General features: G+C 34.9%; 1 protein-coding gene across 1 annotated transcript in view; it reads right to left on the bottom strand.

The window, feature by feature from the left end:
- Nucleotides 1-15,987, bottom strand: part of ZFC3H1 (zinc finger C3H1-type containing) — a gene marked incomplete at both ends in the record, with an annotated part of 37,515 nt that overhangs the window by 3,783 nt on the left and 17,745 nt on the right. The window contains 21 exons of the mRNA XM_079549536.1: nucleotides 523-623; nucleotides 1,329-1,494; nucleotides 1,582-1,686; nucleotides 2,082-2,192; nucleotides 3,143-3,237; nucleotides 3,714-3,912; nucleotides 3,991-4,096; nucleotides 5,259-5,496; nucleotides 7,092-7,283; nucleotides 7,718-7,904; nucleotides 8,473-8,656; nucleotides 9,570-9,686; nucleotides 10,087-10,188; nucleotides 10,566-10,687; nucleotides 11,765-11,896; nucleotides 12,331-12,440; nucleotides 12,518-13,066; nucleotides 13,770-13,901; nucleotides 14,076-14,250; nucleotides 15,281-15,427; nucleotides 15,755-15,873. Coding sequence (XP_079405662.1) covers nucleotides 523-623; nucleotides 1,329-1,494; nucleotides 1,582-1,686; nucleotides 2,082-2,192; nucleotides 3,143-3,237; nucleotides 3,714-3,912; nucleotides 3,991-4,096; nucleotides 5,259-5,496; nucleotides 7,092-7,283; nucleotides 7,718-7,904; nucleotides 8,473-8,656; nucleotides 9,570-9,686; nucleotides 10,087-10,188; nucleotides 10,566-10,687; nucleotides 11,765-11,896; nucleotides 12,331-12,440; nucleotides 12,518-13,066; nucleotides 13,770-13,901; nucleotides 14,076-14,250; nucleotides 15,281-15,427; nucleotides 15,755-15,873 — 3,389 coding nt within the window. The remainder of the gene's footprint in view (nucleotides 1-522; nucleotides 624-1,328; nucleotides 1,495-1,581; nucleotides 1,687-2,081; nucleotides 2,193-3,142; nucleotides 3,238-3,713; nucleotides 3,913-3,990; nucleotides 4,097-5,258; nucleotides 5,497-7,091; nucleotides 7,284-7,717; nucleotides 7,905-8,472; nucleotides 8,657-9,569; nucleotides 9,687-10,086; nucleotides 10,189-10,565; nucleotides 10,688-11,764; nucleotides 11,897-12,330; nucleotides 12,441-12,517; nucleotides 13,067-13,769; nucleotides 13,902-14,075; nucleotides 14,251-15,280; nucleotides 15,428-15,754; nucleotides 15,874-15,987) is intronic.

Below are 15,987 nucleotides of genomic sequence, written 5' to 3'. Positions count from 1 at the left end.
AAGAATGAAGAATATGGAAGAATGTTTTGAAATATTGTTCAGAAACAGTCAGCATGATGTTCACTTTAATTGCTTTTGTTTCCCGTAAGATCTTTCCAAACTGATTTGGAAATCACTTTCTAAAGTGATTTGTCTTCACTATAATGCACCAAGCCTTCAGATAACACTGTTATATACTGGTATATCCATTTTATTTTGCTCCACATTGAAACCATACTTATAATAAACAAAAGATTTTAATATACCACTAATACTCTCCATACACTTGAAATGTTGACATTCTGACTCATGTGCAAAATGGATAAATTTATTAACAGTTCCTATGTAATTATATACTCTGTAAATAGACTGGAAGTCTGTAAAATACTAGAAAGAGATTGAGAAGATGTCAGAAAGCACAATATACCTCAAAAAAATGCAGTACAAGGAAGAGGTTTCATTCTTCTAGTAGAAATCAAATCGCATGCATCTTGTACAAAGTAGTAGTAAGTGTTTACCTTGATTACACGTATTTCTACATACCTCAGTGCAAGTCCAGGATTAGCAGGCATGGTAGAACAAAACCTTTCCAAAGCTTTGGAATGTTGAGATTTCGGAATACAGCTCAAGTAGAAGAAAACCACCTGTAAAATTTGAATTATAAACATTAATCTGCTTTATAGGTGTCTAATTTTGCCAAGATTGACGGAGAAGTAAACTACAAACTTTGTGACCAAAATAATTTAAAACCCAAAAATCTTATCCCCTCAGTGGTACAGAAATCAATTCATACAGAAGCTAATGCCACTAATATTTCAGTCCTTCCAGCTCATATTTAGTAACCAAAAAGAAACACACTGAGTGTTAGCAAAATGGGAGATAGGATTTACAGATCCAGAATAAAATTCACTGACGTGCTTATCTTGATCTTTCCCTTACTATTCTATTTCTTTTGTTTCTCAACCACTGTAATAAAAACTGACAGCTTAAATACTGTTTCCATCCTTCAGTGTTAGAGCTCTGCAGACCCCTTTTGCTCAACCACCTTGTCTCTCCTTCACAGTTTCTCTTTTCACAAATAAAGAATAGTCTGCCATTAAGAGCTGTATCTACACAATATCAAAACATATCACTTATTTACGCTTCTCTTATCCTCTACTCAAGAAGTCACTGCTAGATACTTTCCTGCTTGGAACACTATACTCTCCAATTATTTTTTTTTTTTTTATTAATTCCTAGCTGCCAGTGCACATATAGTACCAGTGCTGTATTTTGACAATTAGAAATACTTGTAAAAAAGATATCAGTCCTTTTGTTTGATTTAAAAACACCCATGCAAGTGTTTTTACCTTGTTATGAAACTCGTAATTGGTCCAATAATCAGCAGCACTAAAAGGAATTGGGTATCGTGTGGGGACCGTAACCAGACATCTGTTCACTAAGTCAGTAAAAACCTTGAATTCTTGAACTTTGTTGCTGGATCCAACAACCTTGTTATTCATAAAAACAAGATAACTGGAAGAAAAGGAAAAAAAAGATAGTTCTGATGGCCTTCACTGAATAGTTGGGAGATTAAACTACTTTCCTCCCTTAACAACTTACTCCAGCCAGATGTTCTGAACAATTTCCTGCTGCATCACTGCACCAAGAGCTGCTTCATAAGCATCCAGTGCTTCACTAACACTCGCATGAAGAGACTGGCACAAACTGTTTATATTAGAAGTTAAAAAAAAAAGAAAAGTTATATGTTATTTACACAATGCACACACTTTTAAGGGTTAGAAACAAAGCTTTCAAATTCCGAGATAAACTGAAAACTGCTTTTTGGTTGAAATGCACAATGACTGATTTTATCAGGCAGCACATTAAAGTGGGGGAAATCTCAACTGCTTACAAGGAATAACACACAACCTATACAGTTTCAAATGCAACTCTCAAATTGTTTTCTATTCTTGTATCTCTTATTAATTCTTTTACATAATAAGTGCTCTGACAAAACCTGAAGGGGCACACCCTCAGTAAACGATTAATGTTCTGCAACTGAAAACTCCATTTACTCAGACCCACCAGCTGTTTTTCAGAAATACTTCAGAAAGCCTCACCAATAGATCTGCCAAAGATATGGGATTTGCTGGTTTACAATGTCATCTGTAAGATGCTCTTTATAGAGAGGTGCTGTAAATTCAATCGGCATTGGAAAATTCAAGAGATATCTAAAAGAGAGAAAGTGGTAATAAATGGTAACATCCCTTTACTCAGAAGATTCCTACAGAGACATATCATTTAGTGTAGAATCTTAATTCACAACATGTATTAAAGAGATGCATCTACTGTTCTTAGAGATTAATTCTGCCCAGAAAGATGTAAGAAAGCATCCCATAAAATTATAGAAATACTTTATATAGAAAGCATTCTATTCCATTATGTGATGATGTGAGAAATGTTTCTTTCTCTGGCACAACTGCCCCATAAAATACATCAAAACCTAGGATACAATTACCTACCTACCATCAGCTACACTGCACTACCAATATTAAATTCAATATAAACAAACACAACCAGGAATAAAAACATAACACCCAACTTGGAGATAAAAAAGATAAAAACATTTCATGGCCTTATCTACATTTAAGCTTCAGCAAATAAGATCTTCCTTTGAAAGCCTTCAAAGGCAGCTAACTTTTATGGACTTCCTCAAGTTTTCAGTATGCAAGCTTCCTACAGTTAAGTAGGTGCCCGAATTTTAGATGGAGTTTCAGCAGACTGGTTACCAGCCTGCACCTTTTCAGCAACAACAGTTTGTTCATGAAAAGCATGGAGCTCTGAATGGAAGCCTTTTGTAAATGCCCTAAATAACAGGTTTGACACACGAAGTGTTTTGCTTCCAGCTTTGAAAAAGCAACTTAGGGATGCAACATATTTGACTGATACCCATTTTCCCCATAACTTGCTGCCTGTTTTGTCTTTTTTTCATCTTATGGCTTTGCAACTTAGTTATGAAAGCACAAACAACTTACACAAACCTTAGAAAATATCACAGCATAATTCTCTGAAATTTTACTGAAGGTTTGCCAAGCTGAAAGCCAAAGAATTACAGACTGTCCTGTTTTTCAAGAAAATGTCAGTATTACCAAAACTTGCACAGAAAGTATCATAAACATACCTTAAGAGATCCATGGAATCATGCTGTTGGTAGGTATTCTCAAAGAAAGCTGCCACAAAATCTTGCAACAGTGGGAGAACACTGCCTGACCTTCCCTGTTTTTTGGTGGGTTTTTTAAATTAAAAAAATTAAATCAGACATAAACCTGAAGCTGACAAGAAAAATTTAAGCATAATATTTATTAAGTGCTGTCTATCTCTGTAATACTCCTTTGCTTCAATCTCTCAAAAATAATGTTTAATTAAGTCAGTCAGCAAGTAGAAGGAAAAAAAAAGGAAAACTTCTTACAGCACTCTGCTGTTACTATTATTCTTTCATAAGGATACTAACACTGGATTAGAACAAACAGTTTGAGGTGTAAGTTTATCCATGCATACAATTCCTTTGGTTACATTAAATCTTGTCACTAATCTTTACAGTTCTATATTAAATTCATACAAAGAAAAACAAGACATTACAAAAATATCATGAAGATTAATCAGTTTGAATAAGTGTTTGAAATGACATACAACCCCCAAAACTTTTATAAAGCCAGCAAGCCAGAGACACTTTTGGGGCTGGGTATTATTACCTGTGATATAAGAAATTTACACAACTGATAAAAAATTTCTGCATTCTGAGGACTCTTCTCAAATGCTCCAATCCACACTCCATAGGCACTTTCACTCTGCTCCATCTGCAAATACAAGGTGGCCAAACTCTCCAAGAGCAGACAGTTGTCAGGGCAGAGCTCCAATAAAGATCTACAAAGTTCTGCTGCAGACTCCCACCTAAAGTAAAAGATAAAGGTTATGTTTAAAAAAGTAGAGTTGAGCACTCCTAACTGGAAGTGTCTGGAAACATCTTACCTCTCAAGGAGCTTCAATAAAGCTATCATGTTCCTATAGAGAGGAAAGCATACAGCTATTCTTTTGTCAGCCTCAAGGCTTTCATCAGTACACGTTTTGACTGCACCTTCAAAACAAAAACATTAGAATTAAGACCTTAGACCTCAAGTAATGTCAAGTGTTACTTAAAGCATTAACATCACAGAAATTATCCCTTAGTCATAAAATTACAAAAGCATGGGAAGTTCTCAGCAATGCTCTTCTGAGTTACTAAAAACAGGAAGATGACTATTGTTGGAGAAGTTCAGGTTTTTTTCATTAACATATCACAATGAAGATAAGAATGAAAAAAAGTCTTTTCATCCCTCATTCATTTAAAAACAACAGAAACTCAAATAGTACAGGAAACATACTGTCAGCTTGAGAAGTTCACTGGTAGGATATCAGCTACTTAGAATTACATAGCAGTAATTCCAGTGTAGCTGCTGAAATCAGTTCCATTGAGGCAAGAACAGGGGGAAATTCTTTTTACGTTAAGAAAAACAAAGTTACTGAATTCCAATACTAAACAACACATTATCATGGCTAGACTACTTCCACTCCTACAGGTCTACCTACAAAGATTATGCTTGAATATTTACTTGCACACCCTATTATCATCTGCAGCATACTTATACTCCACAACAGTTCAATATTAGTGAAGCTAACACACTAAGTACTGACATTCAAACAACACCAGTATAAAGTCTTCCCCAGGCAGTGCCTAAGTCAATTTCATTTCTTCCGGTATCTTCATTAGACATCTTTTAAAAAATTACTCTGTTTATTTAAACTCCAAATGAAGACAAACAGAGGCTTTGCAATGCATCTTCTAAGGAAGCATAATAATCTTCTAGTAAAATAGCTTTCCAATTGATATGCTCCACTAGGGATGGGGGGGGATAGAGAGGTAATGAGCACAGAAGCCTGGCTTTTTTAAGTCTACAAAAAGAAGCAGTGGCATACTGTCACAAGCTACTGTTCCCTATCTTGCTACAATATCATAGCTCAGAGAAGAAAAGCTACAGCTTTCAACCACAGATGAAAAAGTGCAGGTATTAAGTACCCAAACCATGGAGTTTCCTTATTCTTCTGTTCAAATCAAGATGAAATATGCACTGGATTTAATCCCAGTGGTTTAACATAGCAGCAATATCACACCACCAATGAAATTCCAGAAGTTGCATAATATTTTTTCAACTGCAAAGAAAGTGAGTAATGTATTGAGTAGTTTACCCCCTTAATCTTACCTTCAAACATAGCTAACAGTGTATCAGGATCAGTCCTCACATCTTGAACTGTTTGCCACGGTATTAGAAATGGCTCTTTGTTCATTATCCTTGAGGGACCGACGTTAGCTGGATCATAGAACTTGACTGGGAGAATGTTGAATTCAATTAAATGTATGTAAGACAGCCAAGCCAAGCAACGGTCACTCGAAGTAAGGCGTTCTGATATTATCTTTTCATTTGCTGATTTTAAAGCACTCTGTAAAGGTTAGAAGAAATACATTCTATGTTTTAACCATATAATCTTTTAGGTATGAGGAAAGGAAACAGGAAAAGTTCTAATGTTCCAAATCTTTCCTATGGAGAACAGGAAATAATTCATGCCCAATCAAGATTAAACTTGGCTTAGTGAGCGTGTGACTATATTCAAGAAATACACAACTATATAATTTCTACTAATTGTTTTAGAAAAACTGCTGAGAATTTTGCAAAGAATGATTTTGAAATGTTGCATCTCCCAATGCATTTTCAAGCAGTTCTCTGCTTCTCACTAATATTTCCAATACACTTTTTAAAACAATCACATTCAAAACTAAAACAGCCCAGTTATACTGCGAGATCTCAAAATCATTAGAGCAAGCAATGAGACAAAATCTAAACACAGCTACTCCTGAAGCAGAACAGAATGTCATGGCTAAAGAAAGGTACGCCAACCTTTTTTCTGCAAAAATGTAGTACAAAGAATGCACTTTCAAAGGAAATAAAAATACTTGAAAATTTAGGCAAAATTCACAGTATTTCTTGAGTAAGAGGTGAAAATTTCATTTCATTTATCCACTCTTCAAAATATTTTAGAAAATTTTGTTTTGAGTTTCTAAAGAGAATTATTACCACTCAATTTCAAGTAGTACTTTTACCTAGAATTTTTTTCTTATTAAATAAGGTTAAGTAATTCCTCCTCACTACAGTCTTTTTCAGTGACACATTACAGGTACACATCCACAAAGAAGTGCTTTGGTGTAATACTTTGAGTAAAAGTAAGAGAAACCAATCCACATTCTCTCCTCGTGTACTCTAGACTTCCATTTCAGCACAGCACAAACCAAACTATCAGTACTACTGCCTTCAGAATAGCTGTTGGTGTAAGTCAACAAAGCATTATAATTTTTTATTTAAAACTGAGCTAGACTAAAACATTAACAGCCTTAAAAGAACCAAGAAAATTGTTTTAAGATACAGCAAGCAATAAATGCCCCCTGCTGGCAGGAATGAAAACCTCGTGGTTGAAATTACCACAGCTCCAACTTTCAGGACTCTTCTCACCTTCTTTCCCAGTTTGTGGACTACAGGTCAGCAACAGCAACCTGAATTCTCTTTAAGTAATAATAAAAGCCTGAGATAAAACTTTGCAGTTTACAGGATCTCCAATGCCTGAGATAACACTCCCCAGTTTTTGAAGCAGGTGCAAAAATGCAAAACAACATGCCACTATGATCTTCCAAAAAAAAAAAAAAAAAAAAGAAATGATTTGACCATTTCTGGAGCAAAAAAAACACATCTGAATACCTGAGCAAGACAGAATTCACAGGTCCCTAAAGAAGCACTCTACTGCTAACCAGAAACTAAAGCAATTCTAAAGCAACTAGAAGTATTATGAAGCATAGTGAACACCCTACGTTTATTAACAACCCAATGCAACAGAAAACATGCAACAAAGAAACTAAATGTATATGCAAATTTGTAATTATATTGTGTTTTAAAAGACAAGTCCCTAGGAGACTTCCTCTAGCAATTATAAGATGCAACAGCATGAAGGTACAAAGACAAATCTTAGGGTGGTAACTTGGAAGTTACCTGCAGCAGAAGAAGAGCATTCTGGTATCTTCCTGTAAACAAGCTTAAGTGAACTCTGTACAGCAGAGTCTCCAGAAGCTGGAACGATAAGAGATTGGGATTTTCCTCTCCCTCAGTCACTTCCATTAGGAACTGCAGCATCCTCCCACATACATAGTCTTTTCCATCAAAGGAACTCTCCAAATTCAAGAACTAGAGAAAAATAATTTACATTAAGAAAAATACTTGCGGAACTTCAAGGTTAAAGTTTAAAACATGAATAACATAATTTGAATAATGTATTTTATCACCTTATGAACAATTTTTCCCTCTCCCCACATACCAAAACCTCAGAAAACACTTAAAATGTTTAATGATCAACTTCTAATGTCCTTGTGAACATTAATTTTTGCAAACTTATATAAAAAAAAAGCAAAATTAAACATCTTGATTTTAAATGACTGATTTTCCTGAGGAAAAAAGTGCCTATTTCTACATACATTCTGCAAGTAGAACTTTGAATTACTTCACTGTGAATGGAACTTCCACAAGCTGTACTATTGGCTTATTTAGACAAATTGCATTTTCCTATTTAACAAACAATTTTTACAGTAGGAAATGCATATATTTGACTTTTTTTTACTTACTGTCCACCATATCTGATAGGATGGGGCATACTCCACTGCTGTTTCACACATTTCCTGTATTTCCTCTTTTGTTCCTCTTTTTGAGAAGAGTCTGAGGTAATGACACCAAATCTCAGGATTTTCTTTGTTGTTCTCAAGAGCTCGAGCCAAAACATTTAGAGTAGAATCCAAACACTCTGATGATGAGCTGTGAAAATTGAAATGACAGTATTTAAAAAACAGACCTACTATAGGCTACGAAAAACTTTATCTTCCATTATGTTTCCTCCCTTCTTTTTTCAGTCTTTTTCTTACTATGCTTATAACTTAGAAAGCATGCTCTCTTCAGACTGAAAGTATTTTCTTTGTACGTTGACTATTGCATTTCTATCCTACATGTTTCAGTTGACCTACTCTCATTATCACCACTGCTGAAATGCATCACCCACAACATCACTATGATCACATCTTCTGTTTGGTCTCCATGAACATGTACAGCAAGCATCAATGAATGTCAAAGGGTACCGTTTTTTCCACATAGAGGAATTCAGTGACATACCTTTGCTCCATATCAGCACCATCTGCCGCTGATATGAGGGGCCAACATAATAAAATAGGAAGCATTGTTTTAACAGTAGCCCTTGTATTCTTTTAATCTGCTTTTAAGAGATGAATTAGTTTTATCTTTGTTAAATAAAGTTCCTTAACATCAACTGTAATCAAGCTTCTTTTCTGCATGGGTAAGGTATAAAACTAAAATGTAAAAGCAGACTTACCCTTCATTTTGGTTCAAGTATTTATATGCAAGTTTAATCCAAAGCTGTACATTGCAGGGGTTTTCTTGGACGCTTGCCTCCAAGTTGGAAATGTCATCAGTCTCACTTGTAAAATATCGGATATCATCTGGAGTCACAACAGTATCAAGAGCTGGAATTCTTTTCTTATGTTCTGTAGGGTGGGCTGGAAATGAAAAAAGAATCTTTTCAAAACAGAAGTGACTTGTCACTATGCATTTCATATGAGGAGTGACATCTCTATATACTAAGTGTAGCCATAGTCAAGAACAAAATATGATTACTTCAGCATCTTAAAAATTTAAAACTGTGTAACATGTAGAAAATCTGTTATGTTTAACATGTGAAGGCAAGAAATAAACAGCAATAAAGACTGCTTCTTTGGCCAAAAGACACCAACTAAGTGTCCTTAAGAAACGGACATCTAATGTCAAAAAAAGGATTATCTCAAAAAACATTTATACAGGAATACAGAGGATGCCAAGAAATCCCAAAGCTCCCACTTCAATGATAAGTCATATTTCATGTTACTGATGCTCAAGCAAGCTTCCAAGTCTCAAATTATGTTTAAAGAGCAGCTTTGCTTTTTACCTCCTGATCTCATCACTTATGATCAACACTGTACAAGTTTAAGCTAACAGATGAAGTGTGCTACTTTCTATAGTTCTGGGGGAAAAAAAGACAACATCTTCTGGTGAAGCTGCAACATTCCAGGGATCTCTATGTTCCAGTTCATGAAAAGATAGGCAGAAATCCCATCTAAGCTTCTAATCACACTTTATACCAGTTTGTTGATGTTTTTTTTTTTTTTGTTGCTGTTTTGTTGTTGGGTTTTGTTCACTTTTTTTTGTGTTTTTTTTGCTTTTTCTTAAGCCCCACCCATTAAGGTCAACTTTGGGAAAAGTTACATGAAGAAGGAATGTAAGAATGTCTGCATACAGGAAATAGGAAGAAGCCAAAAGAGCTGAAGACAACACTGTTTTTTTTAAGAATCATTTTAAATATCGGGTGTTGGGAAGAGATTGCTATGGTTTTCTCCCCAGTATTCTTTTTTAATGGATGCCATGCTTCTGAATTACCATATTTAATAGGTCCAACAGACTGTTCCTCCTCACTACTGCTGCTATCTAGCAGAGGTTTTCTCCAGTACTTTGGTCTCCATTTCCTTTTATCTTTCCATGTTGTAAACGGAGGTGCTGTAAACAAACAAAGCAATGGAAGTTATCATTTAACTTTTTCTAGACAAGATTGAAATATCTTTGCCAATGAATATTTCAGATAAAAACATTCCACAAATGCAATATAAATGGACAAGTTTTCATAGAGATTATTTATATCTGCGGTTCTCGAGTGCTTAAGTCATATTTTTGATTGGGAAAAAAATAAAAACTAATAGAACTAATAAAACTAAAAAACTAATACAACTATTATATTATGGCCTTAAAACAAGTTCTGTTCTTTAATCTATCAGAAGTATAATTAAACTAAAAAAAATTGACACACAAAAGGGAGTATTCTTGGTTGAAAAAGTCAAAATACTAATGTAATTTAAAAAAAAAAAAAAAAAAAAATTAATTTATCAAGAAAGTTACTTACTATGACCTTTACTCTCATTGACATTGCTGGCCAGAAGAACAGCCATTTGATCTACTGACATACGGTCTCTGTTTATACCAAAAAGTTTTTCAACATATTTTTCTGGAACGAGAACATTCATGTCTTAGGTAGGTAAACAAGCAGACAGGTAACTTACCAGCAATTTAACACAATCTATGCTTAATTAATGAAATACAACTGCTTCAAGAGGTATGCTAATTTAACACATGTGAAGAAGAGAGGGCAAGACCTCATCCCAAGTTCTGCTCCATCCACAGAACCACAGCAATCTTTTGAGTGAAACATTCCACAAACCACAACTGTAGAAAGCCACTACTGAAGACTGAACTGGGCAACTAGAGAAGTATTTTACACATTGCGTTACATAAAAAAGACTTGCTCCCAGAACTTCTAATGGAAACTACTGCCTTTAGAAATAAATCTTTAAATACATAAGCAAGCAAAAATTTCTTAAAAACCTGTGGCAGTGCTGATTTCTTCATCAGTGCTTTTTTCTGAACAGCCTATCAGTTCTAAATTGTAAGACAGAATATCCTGAAACAGCTGCTTTCGGCTAAGAGTGCAATCTTTCATGTGCTGCCTAAAATAAACAAAAAAGCAATTAAAATGTTTATCACAGCAACAACTTAATAAAGTCCATAATTAGAAAGTTGTTACTAGTACACACAAGGGTGAGGCATAAAGAAAATTATCTCCATGATTAATAACACAGTCTGTTCTGAAATTTCCCTTAGATGTTTCTCTGGGCCTTCTCTGAACTTAAGTCCACATCAGTAACTTAATCCTGGTCTTCATTACTTCAACACAGCCTTGCTCATTAGAATAAGATTTTACACACTTGCTTTGCACTAACAGAGGAACACAGTGTTTAAAACTTTCCAGTTCAAATAGGTTAGTTGTAACAATCAAGATATCCCTTTGCATTTAAAGGATCTGAAGTATGATTTGATTATAATAGTTATGGGTTGATTCAAAAAAGCTTTCCCTTTTTGCTGTTAAAAAAAAAAAAAAAAGCTAAGTACATTCCTATAATATTTTTCCAGTTTTCAAAGTGGATTTACTCATGGCCAATACATATCCAGTTGTTGTTCTGCTAATTTCTTACACCACACAGCGTAATGCTGTTTAACAAAGTATTTTTAATATGATTTAACACCAAGCTTCAAAGGAGCACAGTAACTTAGCCAGTATTTTACCAGAAAACCGGAATTTTTCTACCACAATGCTATTTTCTTATATATTCACATAATATTTGCTATGTACCCTATGTCCATTTCCTGCATAATATACTTCTACCATGATTAACACTATCCATCACCACCTGAAGATTTACGATGGCCTAATGTTATGCCAAAGCTCTAGGTAAGAAGAGCCTTATCTGAATTACAAGGTAATTAAAAGGTAAAATATTCTCTAATAGTCTCACTTTTTAATAATAAGAAATTCTATCTAAAAAGCCATTTCTGCTCATGGTTCAGATGCAAGATTCCAAATTATTTTTACTGCTAACTGCAAATGTATTTGCAATAAGATATTTAAAACTAACTTTCTTTTCTAAAACTTGCCCTTAAAACCCTACATGGAGACCTTCTGAAGAAAACCCTGCCTATTTTGGTCTTAAATCATACATCTATGAATCAAATGGAAGAGTACTCACCACTGACAGTCATCATCATTGCATGTGCCTGTTAAATCAAAGCGGCAGAAACACTGCTTTGGCTCGATCATATTGCTATGAGTTACTGAACTGAGGTACAATTTTTCCTTGGTTCGAAAATACGGACTAAACCTAAAATGAAATAATGAATGATTGTGACAAAGCATACAAACTGAGACACCAATTAAACAGTTTGAAAAAATAACCAGTTTTTTTTAGTACTAAATCTCATTATTTCCAAAACCCCACTTCCAACTAAAATCAGTAGTGACCTGTAGTATATATAGTAGTATAATAGCATAGTGTAAGACATAGGTGGAAAACAGATGGAGGGAGATGGAATGGAATAGTATTTCCACACAGATTCTGCTCTAATATTCTCTTTTCCCCCCATGGAGAATTCCAATCGCTAAGCTGCCTAGTTAAAGAAAATTGCTTTAAGAGAGTCACGTTCCTCATCACAATTCACCTTTCTGTACATGTGTGGGTTATCACTGAAAAGCAGTGTAGACTTCTTTAAAAAGGTGTACATACACAAGTTAAACAGCTGTTAAGTGTCTCCGTACCTGTAGGATTTAAATACTAGAAGAGGACTACGATATGGTCCAAACGGAAATGGTTTTGCTTCAGTCTGTTTATTCTGTGATGTAACAAAATCCATATCCACTGAAATTTCCTAGAAAACAGATGAAAAGATATATAGCAAATGCAATACAACCTAATAAAAGCCACATTCATATTTCAAGTGTTTACCTGACCACATAAGAGATCTTCCTTAGGTGCTACAAAGGCAGTACTTTTCACTAACAGTTCTTTTAAACTGTCAGCTTTAGCATGAAGTTTTTTCAGTTCATCAACATTCAACCCAAGGAAAAGCTCAGGCTCCTCTGCTGCCTTTTTTGAAAGTTTGTTTATAGGTTCTTGTTTTGGAGTGTCCATGTGTTTAAGATTTGGCTTAGTATAAGAACTAGATTCCCTGAAAGATCTCCTTCGTTCCCGGTTTGAATTAGACAGCACCTCATCATCAAAGTAGTTTTCTTCACTGTCCAAAGACAATTTATCCTGGGTAAGATCATGAAGTGATGGCTGAGGTAATGCAAATTCAGCTTCCTCATCTGCCTGAGGTGCAATATCGGATTGTTCCTTGGTTTGAAGTGCACGAGCTTCTTTCAATTTCTGAATCTTCAAAGCATACTCATACTCCAGTTGCTGCAGTCGTCTTTTTTCTAACGCAATCAGTTCTGCTGAATGCTTTTTTGGACTTGATGCAGGGGAGCTCTCCAATTTCAACATTTTGCTTGGCTGAAAAGAAAAAAAAATCCCTTTATTTCATTTTCACATTTACTGATGTATTGACAGGAGGCAAATTAAACACGGGCAAGTTATTTAACTCAAGAGTTTATAAAAATATTCTCATATTCTTGCCAAGAAAACGTCAAAAAAACAGCAGGAAAACCACCAAAAAGTCTCCTGCAAATCAACTGGCATCTATGCAGGTTTTTCCAATACAGATTACACTACATCTTGTGTAAGGCTTGAAAAGAAGTTCTGAGCATATTTAGAAGGTGAACTACAACACAAGTATCCACAGGAAAAAGAAAAATTTGCAGAAGTACAAAGGCAAGCACAGAGGCCTGGTTCTTCCATAATTTGTAAAGTAACAAAAAACCCACTTCAGTGCCTTTAGTAGATAGCATAATGAGATGGTTAATGTCTACAGACAGCAATTTCCTTTCTTCACAGACAGAAAGATAACAGAATCTGTATCTTAATGACATTGCTCTGGCAAATATATGTTGGCTATGAACAATTTTTTTGTTTGTTTGTTTTCCCCACTACTGATTTCTCAAAAACAGAAGAAAAATTAGGAAGATTCCTCCAGTGCTTCTAAAATGTTCTCCTGTTTTTCCTGAAATTCCATCTGAAAAAGGTTTCGTAATCAAAATTGCTACTGTTTTTTAAGAACAACATAGTTTAAGAGCATTGTTTAACAGCACAGACTTACTCCAAGATGTTCTTGTTCCAGTTTTCGTTTCCCAATTTCCTTACTTGCTACTGCTTTTGCTCGAGCAAGTTCCTCCCCATATTTTAATGCCAGAGCTTTTTTGACTGTTACTCGCTGTTGAACTTTATGAATCTGGAGAAAAAAAAAAAAAAAAAAAGTTTCCAGATATGATCAGACAATAAAATACAGTTAGAAAACACATGGGAATTAATTAATCATGCCTCCAAAGCAAGCCTACTGTGTTCAAACAACAAAGCTTCCTACTCTAAGTTTTCTAGCTACAATTAACAGAAATTCAGAATTTACTTGTTCCTGAAGCTTCTTGAGAAACATCTTATTAGCATTCAAGATCTTCTCTGTTGCCTGTAGTTGTTCAGCCAGTTTGTTAATTTTATTTTCAGCAATTCGAACATTCTCTCTTTTCTTGGCTTCTTGTTGCAACAAATGTTTCAAGACAGATTCATCCTTCATCAACAGAAGTCTAGAAAAAGACACATAACATTATTTTCCAGAGACATCTCTTGGAGATATCACTGTTCTATTTAGAAACCAAGTTGTGTTTAGAGTGATGCTTACCAACACTTCTAGCAAAGACCTAAGTGTCTCCAAATAGTCTTAACATCCACGAGACATTAAGTGCTGATATTACATAAAATAATTCAGTCTCCAAGTTTTCACCAGATTTGTACTGCTGAACAGAGAAAGGTAAGAAGTGGCCTATCTTCAATACTCTTTTTGACATCCAAAAACCACATTTTGTTGCCTTGTGTTACTCAGCAACCCAATTCTTTCCTAGGCCATGTAACACCTCAAGACATTGCAAGATGTAGCTTTAAAGAACAGTAGAGTAATCAAAGATGAAGAATTCGATGGATGGAAGTAAATAAAGGAAGAAGAGATGGAATTAAGTAAAGGAAGGGGGATGAACATGTTTCAATATACGTCTGAACACAAGTCAGTTTCCTCACCAGTCCACACATCATAAAGCGACGATGAAAGCAAAATGTAGGATGCAAAGTACCTATGATCTTTGCCATGGCAAAGGAAGGGTGAGAAGCATGGAAGAGGCATACTAAAAGAAAAGGTGTACAGGAAAAGCTTTAAACAGCATGCCTAACCTGCAGAAAATACTAATTCATTTATATCAAGAATATCTAATTGAAACACACTATCCTCCAAGTGTACTGACCAGAAAAAAACCATACTCCCTTCCCCTATTTTAGAGTTATTAAGAAGAACAGATAAAATTCTAGTCACTGAATGTAAAAACAGCTGAACAGTGTTACTGTGAGTAATAACTTGTAAATAGGTTTGAACACCAAACTTGCCCTTCAACATAGCTCCTTTTGTATAGCAACAGAATTCAAGGTTCAACAACTCAAGACAACAAAAAAAAAAAAAAAAAAAAATGCTTGCTGTATTTCAGTGACTACACATTAATAAACACATACTTAGAGCTTTCATCATTCTAAGCAAACAAGGCAGGGCATGTGACAGTGAAAGAGACTCACTTGTTTCTCTTCAGCTTTGCTTCTGCTTCAGTAACTTGTTTTGTTGCTACTGCTATTCTCCCAATTCCATCAACTTCACCATCAGAATTTGCAGGGGATGAACTGTTCTTCAGTGGATCAGATTTAATTAAACGTTGCTTTTCACGACTAAAACATATGTCAAAAGCAAAGATTTTCAGTAGCTTCAACATTAATTCCTAACTTCTAAAACCTTCTAAATAAAAAGCAGCAGTGCAAGACTTTCAACTTAAAGAAAAAGACTTCCACAACTCCAAACATCTACTGCAAGTCAGTTTGAATCTAATGACCTCCTTCAGACTCCTACAGCTATCCTACCAAAAACTCACGGTGGAAAGACTGTAGATAATAGTAACGTCTTCAAACCTCTATTTTTTTTCTAATCACAAAAGCACACTACCAAAGACCTACAAAGAATGTACATTTTACTTTAAAAACAATCAAACTCGCTTGTACCTAGCAATCTCTTCTTTTAGGAGTCTGTATTCTATCTTCTTATCTTCTGGTAGAGCCTCTGGAGTTCTCATTGGATCATTTTCTTTTTCCGATTTTGGAGGAGCTTTGATTCTTGAAGCCTTTTATAAAGAAAAGTTGAAGTCAATACTTCTCATGCAAGTTTCAAATACAGCTATTAACTGTTTTTCAGCACAAACTTAAAGCTGTTCAAGATTAACAAGACTTTTAACCAA

The sequence above is a fragment of the Tetrao urogallus genome (genome assembly GCF_951394365.1).
Source record: "Tetrao urogallus genome assembly, chromosome: 1".
Taxonomy (NCBI): domain Eukaryota; kingdom Metazoa; phylum Chordata; class Aves; order Galliformes; family Phasianidae; genus Tetrao; species Tetrao urogallus.
The sequence above is the reverse complement of the archived record's forward strand: the minus strand, read 5'-3'. Positions and strand labels throughout refer to the sequence as shown.